This window comes from Rattus norvegicus, chromosome 10 (genome assembly GCF_021556685.1).
Source record: "Rattus norvegicus strain SHRSP/BbbUtx chromosome 10, alternate assembly SHRSP_T2T, whole genome shotgun sequence".
NCBI lineage: Eukaryota > Metazoa > Chordata > Mammalia > Rodentia > Muridae > Rattus > Rattus norvegicus.
The window spans coordinates 90,324,480-90,344,518 of record NC_141543.1 but is presented as its reverse complement, the minus strand read 5'-3'; the positions used below and the strand labels follow the sequence as shown (position 1 = coordinate 90,344,518).

Here is a 20,039-nt window from a genome sequence, read left to right as displayed (position 1 = left end):
TATTTGTTTATTTATTATATTTAAGTACACTGTCACTGTCTTCAGACATACCAGAAGAGGGCATCGGATCCCATGTGGTTGCTGGGATTTGAACTCGGGACCTCTGGAAGAGCAGTCAATGCTCTTAACCACTGAACCATCTCTCCAGCCCCCTGTTTTATTAACTATTTATTATCTATTAACTATTAACACAAGAGCCTAAGTCATTCTGAATTCCGTGTCGGGTACTGCCTCTCCCTGAATTGGCTACAACCAGTGGCTAGAGATAAAAGGTGTTCAGGTGTCTCTCCTGGAAAAGGAACATTTAGATATTTGCTCTAGAACTCAGTGGCCACCTACAGTCCCCACATGACCTCTATGCTTGCTGTAAACCCATTAATTGGACTGGGGAGGTGGCTAACAGAGAATTGTCCCACAAACATGAGGAACGGAGTTCAAATCCCAGAGCCTACATAAGCAGCTTGTCAGTAACATGAGAATCCATCATTCTAGCACTCCCGCAAAGAGATGGGAAGCAGAGACCAGAGTCCCCAGAACCCAGAAGGCCAGCTCACCTTAGTATAGAATGGGGCACATGACAAGAGACACGGTGCCTCCAACAGAATGCAAGGAGGCTGACACCTGAAGTCATCATCTGATCTTCACACGTGCAATGGCATAAAAATTCCCACATTCGTGCCTATGAGTGCATACATACACATGTGTACACACATCACACACACACATGTACAACAATTAAAAGTACAATATATATACATATGTATATATAATTTTTTTAATGTAGCAGTCTCCCTGCGGGGGAAATTGGGTGTGGTCACACATGCCTATTATAACGGCACAAAGGAGGTACGAGCAAGAAAATTATGGTCATCGCTTTGCCGTGTTGCAAGTGTGAAGCCAGCCTAAGTATAGGACACAGGAGACACTGTCTCAAAGAACAAAAAATAAAATAAAAATGAAAAAAAAAAAAAAGGCCAGCTGTGGTGGCACATGTCATTGATAACAGCACCGGGCAACAGAGGCAGCTAGAGCTCCATGGGTTCGAAGTCAGCCAGGTCTACAGAGCAAATTCTAGGACAACCAGGGCACAGATAAACCCTGTCTCACAAAACCAAAAATAAAAGTTCTTCATAGGGAACCAGTTTGGATAATGACTTGGACTTGATGTCCTCTCCTGTTAGTGGGAAAAGCCTAGGGGCTAGAGGAACTCTCATATTTAGTATCTACATACTGTGATATTTAGCTTACATACTAAAAACAAACACTTAAACTTTCACTTTGTGGTTGTGTTATCGAAGCCTTGCCAGCCCAACCATCCAAGGGACCTCACCCTGGTTGTGCAGGTGGACGTGGGGGCCATCTGATGGCGCCTGGGACATGAGTTGCTGTTCAAGTCCACACTGAAATGGAGAATTTCATTCAAGACAAAGAGAAGGATGCCATACATCTCTGACTCCTGAGCCCCAGAGCAGCCACCCAGGCACTGGGCACTCACAGATGTGAGCAGCTCCTCACCGAGACTCTACAAGGTACTGCCAGGGGCTTTCTGAATGCAAACGACTCGGTGATTCAGGATCCTATGACCACTGAGTGTGGTTACCTCTCTTTTTATACCCTGTGGTCCCAGAAGACTCTGAGGGAGGTGCCGGGGTGGAGCAGGGGTGGGAGGGACAGGGAAGAGGGTGGCTTCTCTCACGACTTAAAAAGGGGCTCTTACCACTTCCTCCCCAGACAGGGGTAACTGGAGACAGAGACAAGAGACACAAGCCGAGCCTTCCTGTGTGACTTCAACTGCCCAGAGAGCATCATGGACCTGGGTGAGTAAGCTTCCTCACCAGAGAAGCCAACATTTGACACAAAACCAGACTCCAGGCAATGAACATGGGTTGGGGGATAGGGGGTCGTGAGGGGAGCCTCCAGAAGAAGCAGGGCAGTTGGTGTGGACTGGTGGCTGCTTTCAGAGAATGCCATCCTGTTGGGCCAGAGAGGATGTACCCACTCTTCCAGACCCAGGGGAGGAAACAGCTATGGATTCCAAGAGGGACATGGGGAATAAAGTTGTGTCCTCTCAAGCAGCAGGGAATGAACAGAGTGCCAAGCTGACCTTGTTGACCTGGCTAGTATGTGTTCTCAGCTGGTAGTGATGGGTGATGTTCTCTGGTACCTCTAAGGACTAAGAAAATTCACCTGACAGAGTTCAGGACGCCCTGCTCCCTCTCTGGGTCCCTCCTTTCTCTCCTGTTAAACCAGTCTCCATGCTCATGGGATTATAAAAAGGAGTGAACTGATGGGAGCTGTGCTGTGCGTCATGTGACACAAATACAAGCTGCCACCCCTCTGTTTGTCTGTCTGTCTCTGTCTGTCTCTCCCTCCCTCCTTCCTACACATCCCAGGCTTTGTGCCTCTTTGCAAGTTAAAGGATGAGTATCTGACACAAAATTGAGTGGTTCAGGTGACGTCCCACGTGCAGAAGCTGTAGCTAGACCTCTTGGCACAGCACAGCCCCTAAAATGAAAGCCCACACACCCACAGCCCTCTCTCTAAAAAGCTGTGTTCTTCCAGCCGAGCCTCAGTGTCTACAGCAAAGCGCCAAGGGGAGTCCCGGTAGGCACTGAGCGGCTAGACCAGCTCCAGACACCCCAGTTACAAGCCTTAAATCTCGGCTTCAGAGTCAGACCCGGCTGGGGTTCAAGGGGCCAAGTTCCTAGAGGGTTCCGCTCACCAGCAAGTAAAGCAGTACTGTGGCCTCAAAGCCACAAGGGGTTGACTTTAAAAAGTGAAGGTTCCCTGGTTCACCCCTCCCAGCCACAAAACAGCCAGCAACACCTTTATCTCTGACTCTCCTGCCCAGCATGCATTGCACCCTGGATCTGGGTCCAGCTGTGGCAGCTATATAGTGGGGACCATCTCTGCTGGCTCTGAACTCGTGGGAAGCAGAATTTTGTTCTTACACCTCTGCCTCTCAGATGCTTTGGGTCTAAGTATTGAAGGGATGGTTGGATGGATGGATGGATGGATGGATGGATGGATGGATGGATGGATGGACGGACGGATGGAATTAGCTTCTCTAAGTACATTTTCGAATCCAATGTTTATCTCTTCCAGCTTCTCCCCCCACCAGCCTGCTTTCTAGTCTAGGTATCTACCTCCACCAGACATAGTCCCAGAGTGCCCACACCAGTCACCAAAGACCTTCTCCACCTTCTTAAAAGATGGCTCCCAGAACAGAAGAAAGGTTCTGAATTTACACTGCTTGCTAATTTCCGTGGTGTAAATGCTCCCACCCCAACTGACCTCAGCCAGCCCATTAAAAGTCTAAGTGCTTTGACACATAAAGGTGACAGACACCTGCCTTCCTTGGCACTGGGACACTACACAGTCTCTCCTGGACTAGGTTTGGGGATGCTAAACTCATGGCTTTGGTAGAGGGGGCGGGGCAACCTCTGGTCCTGGAAGAAGGAATAGTCTTGCTTCTTTTAATTCAACTTAAAAAGCTCCCCAATAGCTAACCCTGAAGTGCGGGTGTGCTGGTGGGAAACTGCTTAAGAAGCTTTGCTCGAAACAGGCTCGGGTGCAGTTGAAAAGACGGGTGGGCCACAAACAGTCTGTTTTTCACTCTTCGTCTACCCAGCAGGGACAGGAGGTGGGTGAGAGGGACCTGGTTTCTGTTAGACAAAATGAAAAACTCCAAACCCGGGGCTAAGCCGGCCTCTTTCATGATTTGAATGAGCAGCCCTGATGTGCCCTTCCCACCTTCAAGAACTGGGGCCACAGATCTCGGCACAACTTCTCAAAATCGGAGATAAGGGGCCCATGAAAGACTTGTGTCTCACAGCTTAGCCATAGATGGTGGCAGAAGGGAATTCAGGGTCCGTCTCTGTGACCCTCTAGAAACCTGGCCATGGAGAACAACACTGGAGCCCAGGGTAGCTAGAAGAAAACTCTCCTTTTTTTGCGTGGTATTGTCTTCTAGTCACCTGTGTTGCTCACTGAGAACTTTACGAATACAAAGTCCGGTGGGGAGAGTAGCATGTTTATCAACACGTAACAATGACAGTGAGAGACAGCACTCCCCGAGAAGGTGTAAGGACAAGACTCAAGAACAAAAGGCGGGGTTGGGGATTTAGCTCAGTGGTAGAGCGCTTGCCTAGCAAGCGCAAGGTCCTGAGTTCGGTCCTGGGGGTGGGGGGGTGGGCGGGGGGGGGGGAGAACAAAAGGCAAAGTTGTGAATGTCCTGAAGTATTTTTAAGGGTGTGTGGAAGCTGTCAGACCTAATAACGAAGGGCCAGGATGTGGCAGGGCCTTCAGACCCTACAGCCTTAAGCCAGCAAAGTAAATGAGGGACCTGAGAGTCAGGAATGTGATTGACGCTCAAGCATGAGAATCTGCATTTGGAGCCTCAGAACCCAAGTTTAAAAGCTGTGTGTAGCAGTGTGCACAAGTAATACCAGACTTGGAGAGGCAGGGATAACCGGCCAGCCAGTCTACAGAACTGGAAAACTCCAGGTTCAATGAGAGACACTGATGTCAGCCTCTGGCCTCCGCATGGGTATGCACCCACACATCCATGTGCACGCACCTTGGGCTCACAGTCAGTCTGCTCTGGTGAAGGCCACAGAGCAGCAAGAAAGGGGGAAAGATGAAGGCTGATGGGAGTCAGGGAAAGTGGATGTCCCAAGAAGCAAGCCAGGCTGGGGTGATCTGGTACAGCTCTGTGGGACAGCATCAGGGAGTCCGTACATCATCCTAAAAAGAACGGGAGCCAGCAAAGTTCCCCCCCCCCGTCCTTTTCCAAATAGATGAACTGTGTGTTTTGGAAGGACTTGGGGACAACAGATCCTTGTATCCAACAGAAGAGGGACCAACATCAAAAGAGGGAGGTGTAGAAGCAACAGAAGCGAGTGGCCAGAGACAGCATAGAGAGCAAGAGTGGCCTCGATCTGTGGAGGACCCTCTGCCCCTGAGGCTCATCAGAAATGTCAGGTGACTCGGCTATGCAAACCAAGCCTAGAGATCTCCTTTCCATCTCTGATCTGTTGTTTAGTGGCTGTGTGAATCCAGATAAACGACTTAACATTTCTGGGTCTGTTTCCTAGAATACAGAAGGAATCACACTCAGTCAAGATGTTATGAAGGGGAGAGACTTAGGGAGAGGGGCTATTAGTGAGGTTTCCACAGGCAGGAGGCTGGGTGACCTTAGGGCTGATTGTCACGGCCTTACAGAGTATCCGTGAGGACCGGGATAGCAGCGCCTGTCCCACATGTGGACAGTTCTCTGCACTGAGAGCTCGGTAAAGGACCAACTGTATCATTGAGTGACAGAGTTGGTACCCTAATTAAAAGATCCCACCCGCCCTCATATCCCTGCCTCCTATCTGCTCTCTGGATCCTCACTTTTGCCTCCGCCCTCTCGCGTGTCCCCTATAGTGGCTGAGAAGGTCGAGAGAGGAAACCGCTTGAGGCGTCTCTTGGGCCAGATGCCAGACAACCATGGTTTCCTGGACAGCCTGGAGGGGCTGGGGTAATGAGCAGAAGGGAGTTTTAGGACCTAAGCAGGAGAAGGCTTCCAGGACTGGGGGATGGGGGGAGTTAGGGTAGGGGAAGGGAATGGGGGTGGGGTCAGGCTAGGGCAGGGGGGAGTTGTGGGGTGGGGGGTTAGGAGGGTGTCAGGCTGGAATGCTAGGGAGTTTTCCTTTCATCATAATCGTTCTGCAAAGCCAAGCACTCAGGAAACACCCAACACCTCAATCAACCACTCCTCCTCAACACTGACATTCCCAACTGCTGCCGCTCAAGAGCAGTTACTTTCAGAGTGTTGACTGTTGACCGGCAGGCGGGAGCCATCTGACTCACTGCCACTAACCAGGTCCCTCGGTCACCACATGCTCAAATTCCCCCAAATTCTCCTGCTAACTGCCTTGAAAATGGCCTGTCCTGGATCTACAGGACCCTGGCTCACCCAACTCTGGTCCACCCTTCCCCCCCAACCTCCACCCCATATCCAGCATCCCTGGAATGAGACATCAATTTCATTCACCCATCCACCCGTGAGCCCCTCCGCCATGGTGACTGCAAACGGCCTGGGACAGGACCCAGAGTAAAACAGAAACAGGTTCTTGTTCCTCAGGGGTTTCTCGCCGTCCCTGACAGTCAGATTGGGCTTTCTCTACAGTAACGGTTGATGGGCTGAACGAAACCTCGAACGCTGAACCCTGAAATGAGTCAGGAGAAGGCGGGCTATGCATCAGACCCCGAAAATAGTGTGGTTAAGTATGGACATGTGACCTCAAGCGCGGGGGACGCCAAGGGTAAATTCAGTTAGAGGGGGTGTGTGTGTAAGAGAGATGAGCTGTGAAGCCACGTGGTGATGGTCCGCCTTCTGTCTCCAGAGGTTCTAGCACAAGCTGATGATAAGGGGACGGTGACTGTCTGTCCCCAGAAAAAAGATAGAGCTAGTGAGGCAGGGACTTGGAATAGATAGACTGGAGTCATGAGCCTGGGCCTCATAAGGGTCTCTATCTAGATGTACGGCTAGATATTTAGAAGGGAGGCAGGATAGGAACTGCTTTAGTAAGACATGCTTACATAGCACGAGGAAGAATATATAGAGGGGGAAATCATTTGTCTGGGTGACCTGAGGCTCTTCCTGCATGTACTAAGAGTGACCAAGCTTAGACTCCTCAGCCTGGAGCACATGTCCGGTACTCTGGGTGTCATGTAGCTCAGGCTCCAGCAGGTGGCGCTATGGCCAAGGACATGCAACCTCTGGGTTTGTCCGGCTTCCCTGGCCTTCAGAGGGCCCCCAGCTCCTCAGGGAGCAAAGTCCTACTCAGGACTGCAAGTTCCCATCGGGACTAACTCTCCTGTTGATCTGAAGAACTGGGATTCAATGGCTAGAAAGGGATGTCAATAGCCAAGAAGGTCCCCGGGTGCTAGGAGGGGAGTATGTGGAGTAAGAAGGGTGGGAGGGGACATAAGAGGTCTACATAAATTACTTTGCAGTTGTCCTCTTGCTTACCTGTCAGGAGAACATACAGCCCAGGCTGGCCCAAGGCTCAGCTCTGAGCAGGATGAGGGGCTGTCCCTGGCATATGCAGGCCTGTTCTAACCAGTGGTCTCTGTCTGCAGGGGATTTGAAAACAAGTTAAAGGAGAGAAGGCAGATCCCCATTTCCTTAGCCCACTTCCCTTAGAACATCTGTGAGGCGTCCCATGTGGCCATCAAGGAATGCTTCCAGACCGGTGGATCCTGCCACCAAGGCAGTGTTGGACACTGTGTGTTCACACATCCTGACCACCACAGGGCCCTGCGTCATGTGGAATGGGAAGGGGGCACTCAGTACCCTGCAGGGGCCAGCAGTCTGGAGGGGTTATTGGGGTACAGTGGATACTGCAAACCAGCAGCAGCCTAGCTGGTCAGGGAAGGGGGGCAGAAGCAGGGGCCGGTGGTGTTCTGTTTCTATCGTAGACCTGGGAGTAAAAGCGGAAGGGAGGGAGGTGAAGACAGGGACTCTGGGCAGCAGGCCAGGTGTTCAAACACACAATCTGGTTCTGATGTTCTCTTTCAGCAAACTCCGAGGTGCCTGGAGCCAGGGATAAAAGTTCCCAATGGCGCCCCTGCCCCACCCCCCACTCTCCTTAATAACAGAGCATTTTTTACAGGCAGTAACATCATCTCCTTTGTCTCCTACAGGGAAGCCCACGAAAAACGTGCTGGTGGTGGCTCTCCTGGTCATTTTCCAGGTAAGGCTTCCGGTCAGGACAAGAGCTCTCTTCCCTTCCCCACCTCCCCTCCCCAGCCAGGAGTGCCGCAGGAAGGAGAGGAAAGGTCTAGACTCAAACCCACCCACCATTTGTTAAGTTGATGGCCCCTCCCGCCTGGCAGGCGCACAGCGGGCAGACACTCTCTGGTCGTCCATTGTCCCCCTTTAAATTAAAGCCCAGGGAGAAGTAACCTACCCCCACTTTTTTATCTCCCCATCTCCTACCTCCTCACCCAGGAGACAGAAACCGTGTCTGAGATCTTAGAGCGACATGTGCAGCACAGGGCTTAGAGGGGCCTGGTTTTGAACACTGGTACACACATCATCTGTGAGCTGAGAAAAGGACCCTCGGTCTGGTGCTCTGGTTACTCTCCAGTCACCCAAGGCTGCCTCCTCTTGCCTTTCAGCCCAAGGAGGGTGGGGGGTGTCCCTGTGATCTCATTCTGTGTTTCCTTTGTAAAATAGAAAAGCTGTCTGGCTTGCCTGTGAGGAGAGGGGAGAAAGAACGAGTGGAGCCTGCGACCCAGTGGAGAGAGGATAGGGTGGGAGCTGAACAAAGGGGGGGGGTCTGAATTTTGCAGAGCAAAGAGCCCACTTTCCAATGCTCCATTCTCCACCCCAGCAATGGAGGTAGAAGGTGTTGCCTCACCAACCACCGGAATCAGGAGAAACTCTTAGAGTCAAGTTTCCTCCGTTGGGGTGGGTCTCTCTGAAGGTGGGGAATGGGCTGCCTGGAAAAGCAATGCTTAATTTGACTTTCCCTCAGGTCCTAAGGCCGGAGGGGCAGCTCTCCAGGAGTTCAGGCCAGAAACAGGCCCCAGGCTGGGCACTGTTCCCCAAACCCCTCTCAGAGGCCCCCTGGAGCTTGGGCTGCAGCCCTTAGCCTGGCCCCTTCCCCATCACCACTCCCTCCCCTCCTGCACTGCTGGCTGGAAGGCCAGGAAAGACATCTGTGGCTGCTTTTTGTCTTTCACTTGGGGGAAGGGGGGTTCAGACAGGGCCGGATGTGGCGGGGCTGTGGGCTGCAGAGGCGGCAAGCTTGGGGGAAGGGGTGTTGAGCAGAAGGGAGAGGAGAAGCCTGGGGGGATGTGGGAGCACACTTCATAGAAGCTGGGAGTACTGACCTCCAAAGGGTCTAGAAGCTCTTTAAGCCCCTGGGGCCACAGACCTAAGGCCTAGGACCCATTCATGAAGAGCCAAACAGCTCAACTAACTTCTCCCAGGGCCCCCAGGCTGCAGTCACACCTGGACTAGGAAACAAGGTTGCTATGGACTCTTCTTGAGTTAGCAATGCCCCAAGAAAGGCTCTCAAACACCACTTTGTCCTTAGCCTGTGGTCAGGCTCACGATGGTGGGGCAATCTGTGGATTGCCACTGAATGGCTGAAAGTCTCCTACCCAGAGGAGAAACTGTGAGCTTTCCAAAGTGGGCCTTCAAGCCCCCCCACCCCCTTCCATCTGCGGTGGTCCATCTATCACACAGGCAGGCGCCAGGCACCCCCTCCATTGATAAAAATCACAGCAGCTGCTGAACCTTCCCCCACACGCACCCTGCAGCCCTGCGAAAGGGCTAAAAAAAGCCCAGAACAGCTGAGCCCTGCTGATTGGGATCTGCCGGAAGAGAGGCAAAGAGGTGTGGGAAGAGGGTGGGAACACAGAGGGAGCGTGGGGGAAGAGAGCCGCTTCCTTCCAGGGGCATGAGGCACCATAGAAAGGCACTCACATGGTCTGGGCTCTATCCCACAGACCCTGGCATCCAAAGACACATTTGTGTACATACTATTTGTCTACAGTGGGTACCACGGAGACATGAAAGTTTCCATGTCTCTTATTGGTGGTCCATAGTCACAGGGGTGGTCCCTCAACTGAAGTTTATTCCTACTGAGGACCTTTGATCTTTTCTTCCTGTTTCAGACTTTCCTCAACCTTGACCCTAACATAGGGTTTTGGTTTTTTTTTCCCTCAAAAGCTGAGGCATTTTGTAGCCCTCCTTAAAAAACTCCCCTGGGATTTAAAAGAGGCTCCAGGAGAAAAAACTCACTTCCCCGTACATCCCAGAGCCGCTTTAGAGTAAGATAAACCCTCTGTAGACAAAAAGGGAACCAGAATCAGGACCCAGAGCTCCATAAAGACCCAGCACAGGGGTCATGATTTGCTTCTGTCTCCCAGACCCAGAGAAGTGTGTTGGATGTGTGCGGCTCAGCAGACCCCCAAAGCCCTAGACTATCTCCCATCTACCATCAGTGAGAATGAGATCAGATATCCCAAGAGTTGGCAAAACCAGACCTTTGCTACTGATGAGTAGAAATGTAGACTTCTGGTCCTGCCTCAGTCTACCCATCAGGACATTCTTTTAAACAAGATCCTCCCTGAGTAATTCAATACACATGCTGAGAACATTATCTAGATTTGTTTTGTTTTGTTTTTGTTCTTTCTTAAGATTTATTTATGTATTTAATGTACACTGTAGCTATCTTCAGACACATGAGAAGAGAGCATTGGATCCCATTACAGATGGTTGTGAGCCAACACGTAGTTGCTGGGAATTGAACCCAGGAACTCTGGAAGAGCAGTCAGTAGTTCTTAACCACTGAGCCATTAACCTCCAGTCCCTATTTAGGTTTATTTCATGGGTATAAAGTTTTTGCCTGCATTCATATAAGTGTACCACACGCATACCTGCTGCCTGATGAGGTCAGAATTGGGCATCAGAGTCAATGGAACCAGAGTTACAGATGGCCATGAGGTACAGTGCGCGTGGCTAGGAACCGAACCGGCCTTCTCTACAAGAGCAACACGTGCTCTTAACCCCTGAGCCAGTTCTCTAGCCCCACACACTGAGACTTAAGACTCACTCAGGGTTTAAGGGAAAGACTATAGTTTTCCGAGATGCTGACCCAAGGGTCTAAGGTCTGCGAGTCTGCAAGAGGGCAACAGCCCCAAGCAACGTCCTCACTGTGAGATCTGGGACTGCTGGCTCAACAGGTGCTTTCCCCCCCCCCCCTTAGGTGTGCTTCTGCCAAGATGAGGTCACAGACGACTACATCGGCGAGAACACCACCGTGGACTACACCCTGTATGAGTCGGTGTGCTTCAAGAAGGATGTGCGGAACTTTAAGGCCTGGTTCCTCCCTCTCATGTACTCAGTCATTTGCTTCGTGGGCCTGCTAGGCAATGGGCTGGTGGTGCTGACATACATCTATTTCAAGAGACTGAAGACCATGACGGATACCTACCTGCTCAACCTGGCCGTGGCAGACATCCTCTTCCTCATGATCCTTCCCTTCTGGGCCTACAGCGAAGCCAAGTCCTGGATCTTTGGTGCCTACCTGTGTAAGAGCATCTTTGGCATCTACAAGTTAAGCTTCTTCAGCGGGATGTTGCTGCTCCTGTGTATCAGCATTGACCGCTATGTGGCCATCGTCCAGGCCGTGTCAGCCCACCGGCACCGCGCCCGCGTGCTTCTCATCAGCAAGCTGTCCTGTATAGGCATCTGGACGCTGGCCTTTTTCCTTTCTATCCCTGAGCTGCTCTACAGCGGCCTCCAGAAGAACAGCGGCGAGGACACGTGGAGATGCTCCCTGGTCAGTGCCCAAGTGGAGGCCTTGATCGCCATCCAAGTGGCCCAGATGGTTGTTGGGTTTGTACTGCCTATGCTGGCTATGAGTTTCTGCTACCTGGTTATCATCCGCACTCTGCTCCAGGCGCGAAACTTCGAGCGGAACAAGGCCATCAAGGTGATCATCGCTGTGGTCGTAGTGTTCGTCGTCTTCCAGCTGCCCTACAATGGGGTGGTCCTGGCCCAGACCGTGGCCAATTTCAACATCACCAATAGCAGCTGCGAAGCCAGCAAGCAGCTCAACATTGCCTATGACGTCACCTACAGCCTGGCCTCCGTCCGCTGCTGTGTCAACCCTTTCTTGTATGCCTTCATCGGCGTCAAGTTCCGCAGCGACCTCTTCAAGCTCTTCAAGGACTTGGGCTGCCTCAGCCAGGAACGGCTCCGGCAGTGGTCTTCCTGCCGCCATGTACGGCACACGTCCGTGAGCATGGAGGCGGAGACTACCACCACCTTCTCCCCGTAGGGGGCTCCCCGGCCCAGACTACAAGGACCTCTCCCAGGGGCCTTAATGTGGGGACTGGGAGCATGTGCACGGACTCCCGATCCACCGAAGAGCTGCTGAGGGAAGGGCAGTTCTGGCCAGTCAGGTTGACATCAGAGCCTAAGAAACCACTTAATCCCAACCCATATTTGCTACCTACCTCAAGCAAAGCTGAAAGAGACATGGCTGAGAAGTTAATACCCAAACCAAGGCAGCTGTCCCCAAACTGACAGCCAAAAGTGAAAGTTGAGAGGCCGCCACACCTTCCGGAGTGAGGGATGTGGGGCCGGTGAACACCCTGGTTCTAGAGTAGACTTCAGAGGCCTCTGAATGGACCTGCTTCTAGCGTAGAGAGATGTGCGGTAGACTCAAGGACAGAGGTTATCCCCACTGTTGTCAAGTCAGTGAGAGATGGCCGCCTCTCTCCGTGCTCCCACAGAGCGCCCCTGCCCCTTCCTTCTGCCTCTCCCCAGTTCTCCTCAAGAAAGGAAACGTTTCCTGAGGGCCAGGCCCCATCATCAGCCTGAATGCAGTTCCAGTTGGGGCTGTGGATGGCTATGACAAGTCGTCGGGCCGCTCCTCTAGGATGGGAGAGAAAGGCAGGGAGAAAGGTCACAGGAACAGAGAAGGTGACCCTGCCGGCTGACAGCGGCCGGCAAGCCGCTCCTTTGTTCTCCGTCAGTAACAGAAACCTTTCCTCCCTTCTGCTGTTCTGCTTTCCACTCTTAAGAGACCACATATTTTACTAAAAGCAAATAAAAAGATTTCCCTCAGGGAAACAACTTGGAAAGAAGGGAGAATTTTCCTTGGTAAAAGGCAAGCGAGTGAGCGCTTTGGTAATCCCCCTACTTCACCTGATGGTCCAGCACCCACACCCCCACACCCCAGCCTTGCTTTCTCAGAAGCATGAGGTCACTGGGCTCCTCTGGAGACACAAGCCCAGGAGGCTTGCAAGAGGTGGGAAGAGAGTGAAGACAGGCTGTCTGACCTTCACATACACTCTCGGAGCCTGTGGGGTGGGACCCTTGAAGGCAGCAGTACACATCTGAGGCCGCTCTGAGTAGAGGATGGAAAGACCAGGTTGTCCCAGAAATCCCTGTGCTAGGAACTCAGTGGACCCGGAGGAACACCTGCATCCTGCTGTGTTTGCGGTGACAGGATTGCCCGGAAACAGCCCTAACCCTTGTCAGGCCCCTTCAGATTTGCACAAACCCCTCTAAGAACTTGTGTTTGGTGGGAAGCTCAGACAGAGGTCATGGCATCCTGGAGTAAGGGGCTAGGATGAGACACATGGTACAGGCTGGGACAGGACCCTGTGGGGTGTTTGAGAGCTAGGACCAACCACTTGATTTGCTCCGCCACTAGTAACAGTAGTCGCTGTTACCAGCCTGACCCCTAAGTGCCTCTCAGTCCGTTCCTGTTTCCTGTAACACAGCACCATGGTCTGCGTAACTTAGGAACAATAGAAATCTATTTCTCACCACTCTGGAAGAGAAACAACTCCCACACTAGTTCGCCCGAGTCCATTTTGAAGGCATTAAATCCGTTCACTAGGGTGGAGCCTTCATGGCTAGCCCTAACTCTTGGCTAGCCAGTTATCTCTCAACTGCCCCACCCTCCAATACCGTCACCCTAAGGCTCAAGTTCAAACGTAGGGATACTGGAGGGACACACATATTCAAAAGATAGCGTCGTGGAGAGCAGAGGGAGAGGACTCTGCTCCCCTCACCCCACCTGTACAGGCCAAGTGTCCTTGTCATTGTGCCCCGGTGTCTAGCCATAGCCCTAACTTCTCCAAGCCCGACAAGGTCCAACCTATGATAACCTAGACAAGAGTCTGAAGGCTTGGCACTCTAATGGCTCTGAGTATGGAGGTGGGATGGGGGATGGGACATGAGAGAGAGGTGAGACATTCACACAAAAACATAACTCCAAGCGCTTACCTAGGAAGCGCAAGGCCCTGGGTTCGGTCCCCAGCTCCGAAAAAAAGAACCAAAAAAAAAATAAATAAATAAAAAAAATAAAAACATAACTCCAATTTCCCCAAGAAAAAGGAAAAACCGAGCCTGTTCCCTGACGATGATGTTTCTCTAAGCTTGTAGCCACAAACGCCGGTTACCCTCCTCCACAGGATGCATGGGGCTACAAAGACTTTAACACAATTGTCAGGCAGTCTCCAAGCCTGGAATCAGCGCCCTGAGAGGAACAAGGCTGGCCCAAGTGCAGTCAGCGTCAGTGTGCCGCGGCCTTCAGGATGCTGGTATTGAATATTAAAAAGGCTCAGCCATGACTGTGTGACCACAAGCGCTGGGCAAGAAGGTGATGCCACTGACCATGGTCGTTCCCAAGGGAAACCTGCCAGAGTGCGTGTGGGTGTGTAGATCCTAACGAGGTTACAGACGGGAAAACAGCCCTTGCTTCCTCCAGGGGAGGAATACATAGAAGGGATCACGGAAGGGGAAGCTGGGCCAACCATGCAAACACGCCACCCTGGCTTCAAACACATTTCTCTCGTATAACTGGACATCTCCAAATATTTACAGAAATAACATAACCCCCAGCAATGTTAATCCCCCTAAACTGCTGTGCCTCAGAAGTCCTAACCTCAGCTCTATGCTGGCCTGCTACCTAAGGCCTGACCTGATGCACTCTTGGGCCTATCTCCAGCTGCAGGGTGATCCCCAGGATAAAAGAAAGCACCACACGCACATCCCCCCACCCCCTGAAGCCCACACAGGTCTTCTTTCCCATTCTGCCTTTCTTATCTGCTTTATATAGCAGTCCCACCCCTCTAAATTTGTGTCCCTTGCCACACCATCATTCTGCAATTGCCCCAAGCTCCTATCATTCTATCAACAGTCCCTTGTCCTCCCCCTGCAACTCCTCCCCGACACACACACATCAGCCCGGACTCAGATCCTCCCTAATCTAAGACATTCCCAGGCCACAAAGTTGCCCTTTCTGCTGGAAGTGCCGAACCTTTAAGTTCATAGGTTCAACAAGCTGCTGGGGACGTCAGGAAGCAGGGGCCGACCGACCCCCTGCGGTTCTCTAGACAGAGCAAGGAGCGGGCTCATCCAAAGAGCCGCAGCAATGAGGGGAGGTTGCTTAAGCAGGCTGTGGAGCCTGAGGGTCTGGCAGAGTTGCCAAAGGGGGCTGGGGCCTGGCCCACTCCGAATCCCAGGCCTGCTGCTCCCAGCTGTGTGACCTTCAGCTCTTGCTCAACTGCTCTGAATCTCAGATTTCTCAATTGCAAAACAGGGGAGATTTGGGTAAACACTTAGCACGGAGCCAGAATGTTGAGCGAGGTGGCAGGGAGCTCCCACTCCGCAGCCAGACGGCCTGGTTCATGTCTCGGCTCCCTCACGGTGCCTCAGTTTCCAAACCTGCATAATGGAGTTATTAGCAGTGTCTACCTCCCAGGGTTGAGGTAAGGAAGCAATTCATCTACAAAAGTGAAATGCTTAGAAATACCCAGGCAAGTGATATCGTCTTTTGGGAGATAGTTGAGAAATTAAAACATTGCAGGGCTGGAGAGGTGGCTCAATGGTTAGAGCACTGGCTACTCCTTCAGAGGACCTAGGTTCAGTTTCCAGAATCCACATGGCAGCCATTAACTGTTTGCAATTCTAGTCCCAGATAATCTGACACCCTCATCTGACACCTCATGGGGTACATGCATACACGCAGGCGAGACACTCATACACATAAAATGAAAATAAATCTTTTGTTCTGTTCTCATTTTTTGAGACAGGGTTTCTCTGTGTAGACCTAGCTGTCCTGGAACTGAGTGAGTTCTAAACCAGGCTGGCCTCGAACTCAGAGATCCGTCTGCCTCTATCTCCCAAACCCTGGGTACAACACCACCCACCGGCATAAATAAATATTTATTTTTAAAGACTTATTTATTATATATGAGTACACTGTTGCTGTCTTCAGACACACCAGAAGAGGGCATCAGATCCCATTACAGATGGTTGTGAGCCACCATGTGGTTGCTGGGAATTGAACTCAGGGCCTCCAGAAGAGCAGTCAGGGCTCTTAACTGCTGAGCCATCTCTCCAGCCCCTAAATATTTTTTTAAAAAATAAAATACAATGTTTCTTTAAAGAGAGAGTGAAGGCAAAAGAGATGGTTCAGTGGGTAGCGTTTGTTGTACATGAGGCCCTGAGTCCAGACTCAGTCAAAGGCCAGACTTGGTGCTGAGGAAGACAGAGAAAGGGAGATTCTAGAGCCTTTGGCCAACCAACTCTAACAAAATAGAAGCTTTGGGTTCGATGACGAGACTCCATCTCAATAAATAACAAGAAATAAAAGGGTAAATAAGTAAATGGTGGAGAATAGAGGCAGACACCCCAGTGTTTATCTCTGCCCTCCACCTGCTCGCGCACACACACAAAGGAAACTCTTGCTAAATTCAAGGTCACACTTTCACTTCCTCCGCCCTGTGTCCATTCACACAATCCACAACCAACCCCATGAGACACTGGCCTTCCCACACGGTGGCCAGGTGAGACGTCTGAGGCTCACGGAGAAGGAAATACATCGTCTGAGGTCTCTAAGGGCTCCTTGATACTCAGAACATCTGCTTGAACCTTAACCACATACCCTGGAGGTCAAGTTTCTCTAGACTGAGTCCCTGGGGATTCTGTGTTTCTCTCTCTCTCTCTCTCTCTCTCTCTCTCTCTCTCTCTCTCTCTCTCTCTCTCTCTCTCAACCTGTTGGCTTTGGAAGAACAAACACTCCCACCCCCCACCCCCACAGGAATCCAGCTGGCCTACCCATCAGGCTTCCCAGCCATCCATCAGGCTTCCCAGCCAGGGACATAGATGAGGGAACTGTCAACAGAAGCTCCAGCTAGAACTTCTGTGACCCTGAGGTCTGAGAGCATGCACATGGCCTACAGGTTCCTTCTCCTTCTGATTTGTATGTGACCTGGTCACATTTCCCTGCTGATGTTAGGTTTGCCGGCTGTCACGTGCTCTTTGAAAATAGTTATTCCCAGTGGGGCTTGGTGGCACATGCCTTTAATCCCCGCACTGGGGAGCCAGAGGCACGTGGATCTCTGTGAGTTCAAGGCCAGCCTGGTGTACATAGGAAGTTCCAGGACGCCCAGGAAAAAAAAAGAAAGGCAGAAGCAAATGGCTATTACCCTATTTTGTCTACTGTCCACTGATCCCATGAGGTTCCCTGACCAGGCTGTTGTGGCATTGTGTCACCCCACACACATAGTTGAACCCCAAGTTCTCGTCTCCCAGCATGACCTACGGGTAGTAGGCCTTGAGGTCAGATACCTACATCCTCTATCAAGAGAGCAGGTGAGGAGATTTCTCAATCCATTTCACGGCTTCCCTAGGACAGTGTGCTTTATGTTTGCTCTAAATAAATACCTTCCATCGTGACGTTTAGCAGATGCTGCACATGAAACGCACCAAACCCTTCCCCTAAGTTTCAAAGCAGCTGGGAATTCCAGCGTGCTAATCTTGGATGCTTCGTGCAACTTCAGTCCAGTGACAGTCACAGTTAATCTCTCGAAAAGGCAGAGGTGCCTTCTTCGAGCCCCGAGGGTGTTTTCAGCAGCCTGGCTGGCTCCAGACCTGTGATTAAGTCTGGCAGTGGAGAATCACCCAAGTGGCAGCCATTTTTGCCTCCTGCCCGACAGCTCTCACAGGACTGGAGGATACGCCATCTTGTTGGAGCTATCACCTTAGTCTACCACCTACCCTGGCTCTGCTGGGTATGCCCCTGGCAACCTCTGGACTCGGAGAATGAAAGCAATGAGAACTTGTGCCTGCTCTACCCACAGCCTCTCTCCATCGCCCCAGCAGAGCCAACCCTGAGCAGACCAGGAACTGGGAGAGCTTCAGAGCAGTTTAGTATTAAACACGTCAGAGCAGGGGGATAACAGGAGTCACGAGGGTTGGGGAGGAAGGGGAGGTTTTGAGGAAGGGAGGAGATGGGCTGACATTTGCTTAGTGTCCATTCTAGAGATCCTCCTGACACTGGATTGTTCATGCAAGTGAGGAAACCAAGGGTTAGAGAGGGCTGGTATAACCGACTCATCCTGACACAGCCTGTAGCTGTGTTAAGATTGTATTCCCTACTTCGTTTATACTATGTATTGAAACCTTACCTTATTGAATTATCTCAGCAATCCTACTGAAGGCCCTTTTACAGGTGGGAAAGTAAAGCCCAGAGAGGGAAAGTGCCAAAGCCATAAGACAATAAAACTACTAAAGGATGTCAGTCAGTGCTGGCTGGCCTCCACAGACCAAGCTGCTTCTGTCTCCTTGCTGCCTCATGTAGCCACACAGCTGCTTATTCTTATCAAATCCTCTGGAGCTAGGAGCTAAGTGCACACCGTTTGTCCTGGGAGGAGACACAGTCAAATAATGAGGAGTACCACCTTCAGGGAGTAGCAAAGCAGTGAGGCTGTAATAAGCTGGCCACTCCTTCTCCCCTCTGGGCCCTGCTTCTCATACAGGCCTCCTCTGGCCTCCTGACTCTGCCATGGAGTCACTGGGCAACCTGGGCAAGTCACCTGTCTGCTCCAGCTCCTCCAGACCAAGAGAAGTTTCCTCAACTGGGTTTTCTACCCATCCCCCTCGGGTTCTGATGTGCCTTGGGCACACTGACTGGGTGGGGTCAGGGAGCCTGAGGGCACATCTCAAGGCACGTTGACGCCTGGAAGGGGTGCAAAGTGAGGGGCTGAGGAAGCTACTCCACCCCCAGCTGTGGTTTCTGGTGGGGCCACTGGTGGCATCAGGTAAGGGAAGCATTTGCCACTCTTGCAGCAGAGGTGATCAAACAAAAGCCACCTGGGGCACTGTGGGAACAGCAGTAAAGGCGCCAAAAATAAAACACACTTTTCGTTTGACAGGCACGGTAGCTGCCTGGGGGTTGTGAGGAAAGTGTTCAGATTTCACACCTCAGTCCATGCACTTACCCCAAACACACACACACGCATATACACGCACCCACGCGCAAGCAAGCAAGCAGTCCAGCCTCTTAAATAACTCATAGGTAGGCAGGCAACAATCATGAACGTCACTACACACATCACACATATCAGCCAAATATAGATCACACAGGTACACACGGAAATACATGAGGAGGACACTTGTCCTGTAAGGGACCAGCTTTGTGGGCTGTCACAATCACACATGTTGTCACAAGAACTGCATTTGTGTCCAATGGCTTGCTCTCTCCATTTTGAAAGGTTCAGTATTTTTTTTAAAAGATTTTATTTATTATATATAAGTATACTGTAGCTGTCTTCAGACACACCAGAAGAGGGCATCGGATCTCATTACAGATGATGGTGAGCCACCATGTGGTTGCTGGGATTTGAACTCAGGACCTCAGGAAGAGCAGTCGATGCTCTTAACCACTGAGCCATCTCTCCAGACCCCAAGGTTCAGTATTTCTAAAGAACTTTTAAATATTCTAGTTTATTTCATGTATATTGGCTTTTTTGTCTGCACGTATGTCTGTGTACCCTAATGTTCGTGAAGGCCAAATTAGATTCCCTGGATCTGACTTATAGACGGTTGTAAACTGCCATGTGCATGCCCGGAATCAAACTTGGGTCCTCCGAAAGAGCAGTCAGTGTCCTTTAAAAAAAATACTAATCATTATTTATTTTATGTATATGAGTAGAGATGGTCATGAGCCACCATGTGGTTGCTGGGAATTGAACTCAGGACCTCTGGAAGAGCAGTCGGTGCTCTTATCCACTGAGCCATCTCTCCAGCCCCAAAGCTCTCAGTATTTTTAAGCAAGGAGCTGGACATGGGTGTCCTTCAAGTCACAGAACCAAACTTGGACAGTATGCCGAAAAATCATAAAATACTGATATGCAAAAATGCAGACAACGCACACACACACACACACACACACACACAGAGGAACAAACACATAGACCCCACACACGCTGGCACCCCAGGGCCTCCTCTGTGTGCACACACTGCAGTACAACCACTCCCCGAGAAGGGACGCAGACACACACTCACAAGGCCCAAGCACAGAGCTCAACCACAATCCATTGACGTGAATGGCTTGACTTAGCCAGATCAAGGCATGACGATGGCAGGAAGGGTTTAATCTTTACGGTATCCTCAACTGTCACAGCTGGCCTCTCTTGTGGGCTGTGGGCTCATCCACCAATCCTTGCAT

The 20,039-nt window shown here is 51.2% G+C and overlaps 1 protein-coding gene and 1 long non-coding RNA gene across 2 annotated transcripts in view; one reads left to right on the top strand and one right to left on the bottom strand.

Moving 5' to 3' along the window:
* The window catches only part of LOC148003099 (uncharacterized), a 39,298-nt gene that overhangs the window by 10,995 nt on the left and 8,264 nt on the right, over positions 1 to 20,039 (bottom strand). The window lies entirely within an intron of this gene.
* On the top strand, positions 1,730 to 11,846 carry Ccr7 (C-C motif chemokine receptor 7). Its single transcript, NM_199489.4, has 3 exons — positions 1,730 to 1,817; positions 7,693 to 7,742; positions 10,770 to 11,846. Exons 1-3 carry the CDS (start codon positions 1,808 to 1,810, stop codon positions 11,844 to 11,846), a joined length of 1,137 nt encoding a protein of 378 aa, NP_955783.1. The 5' UTR covers positions 1,730 to 1,807.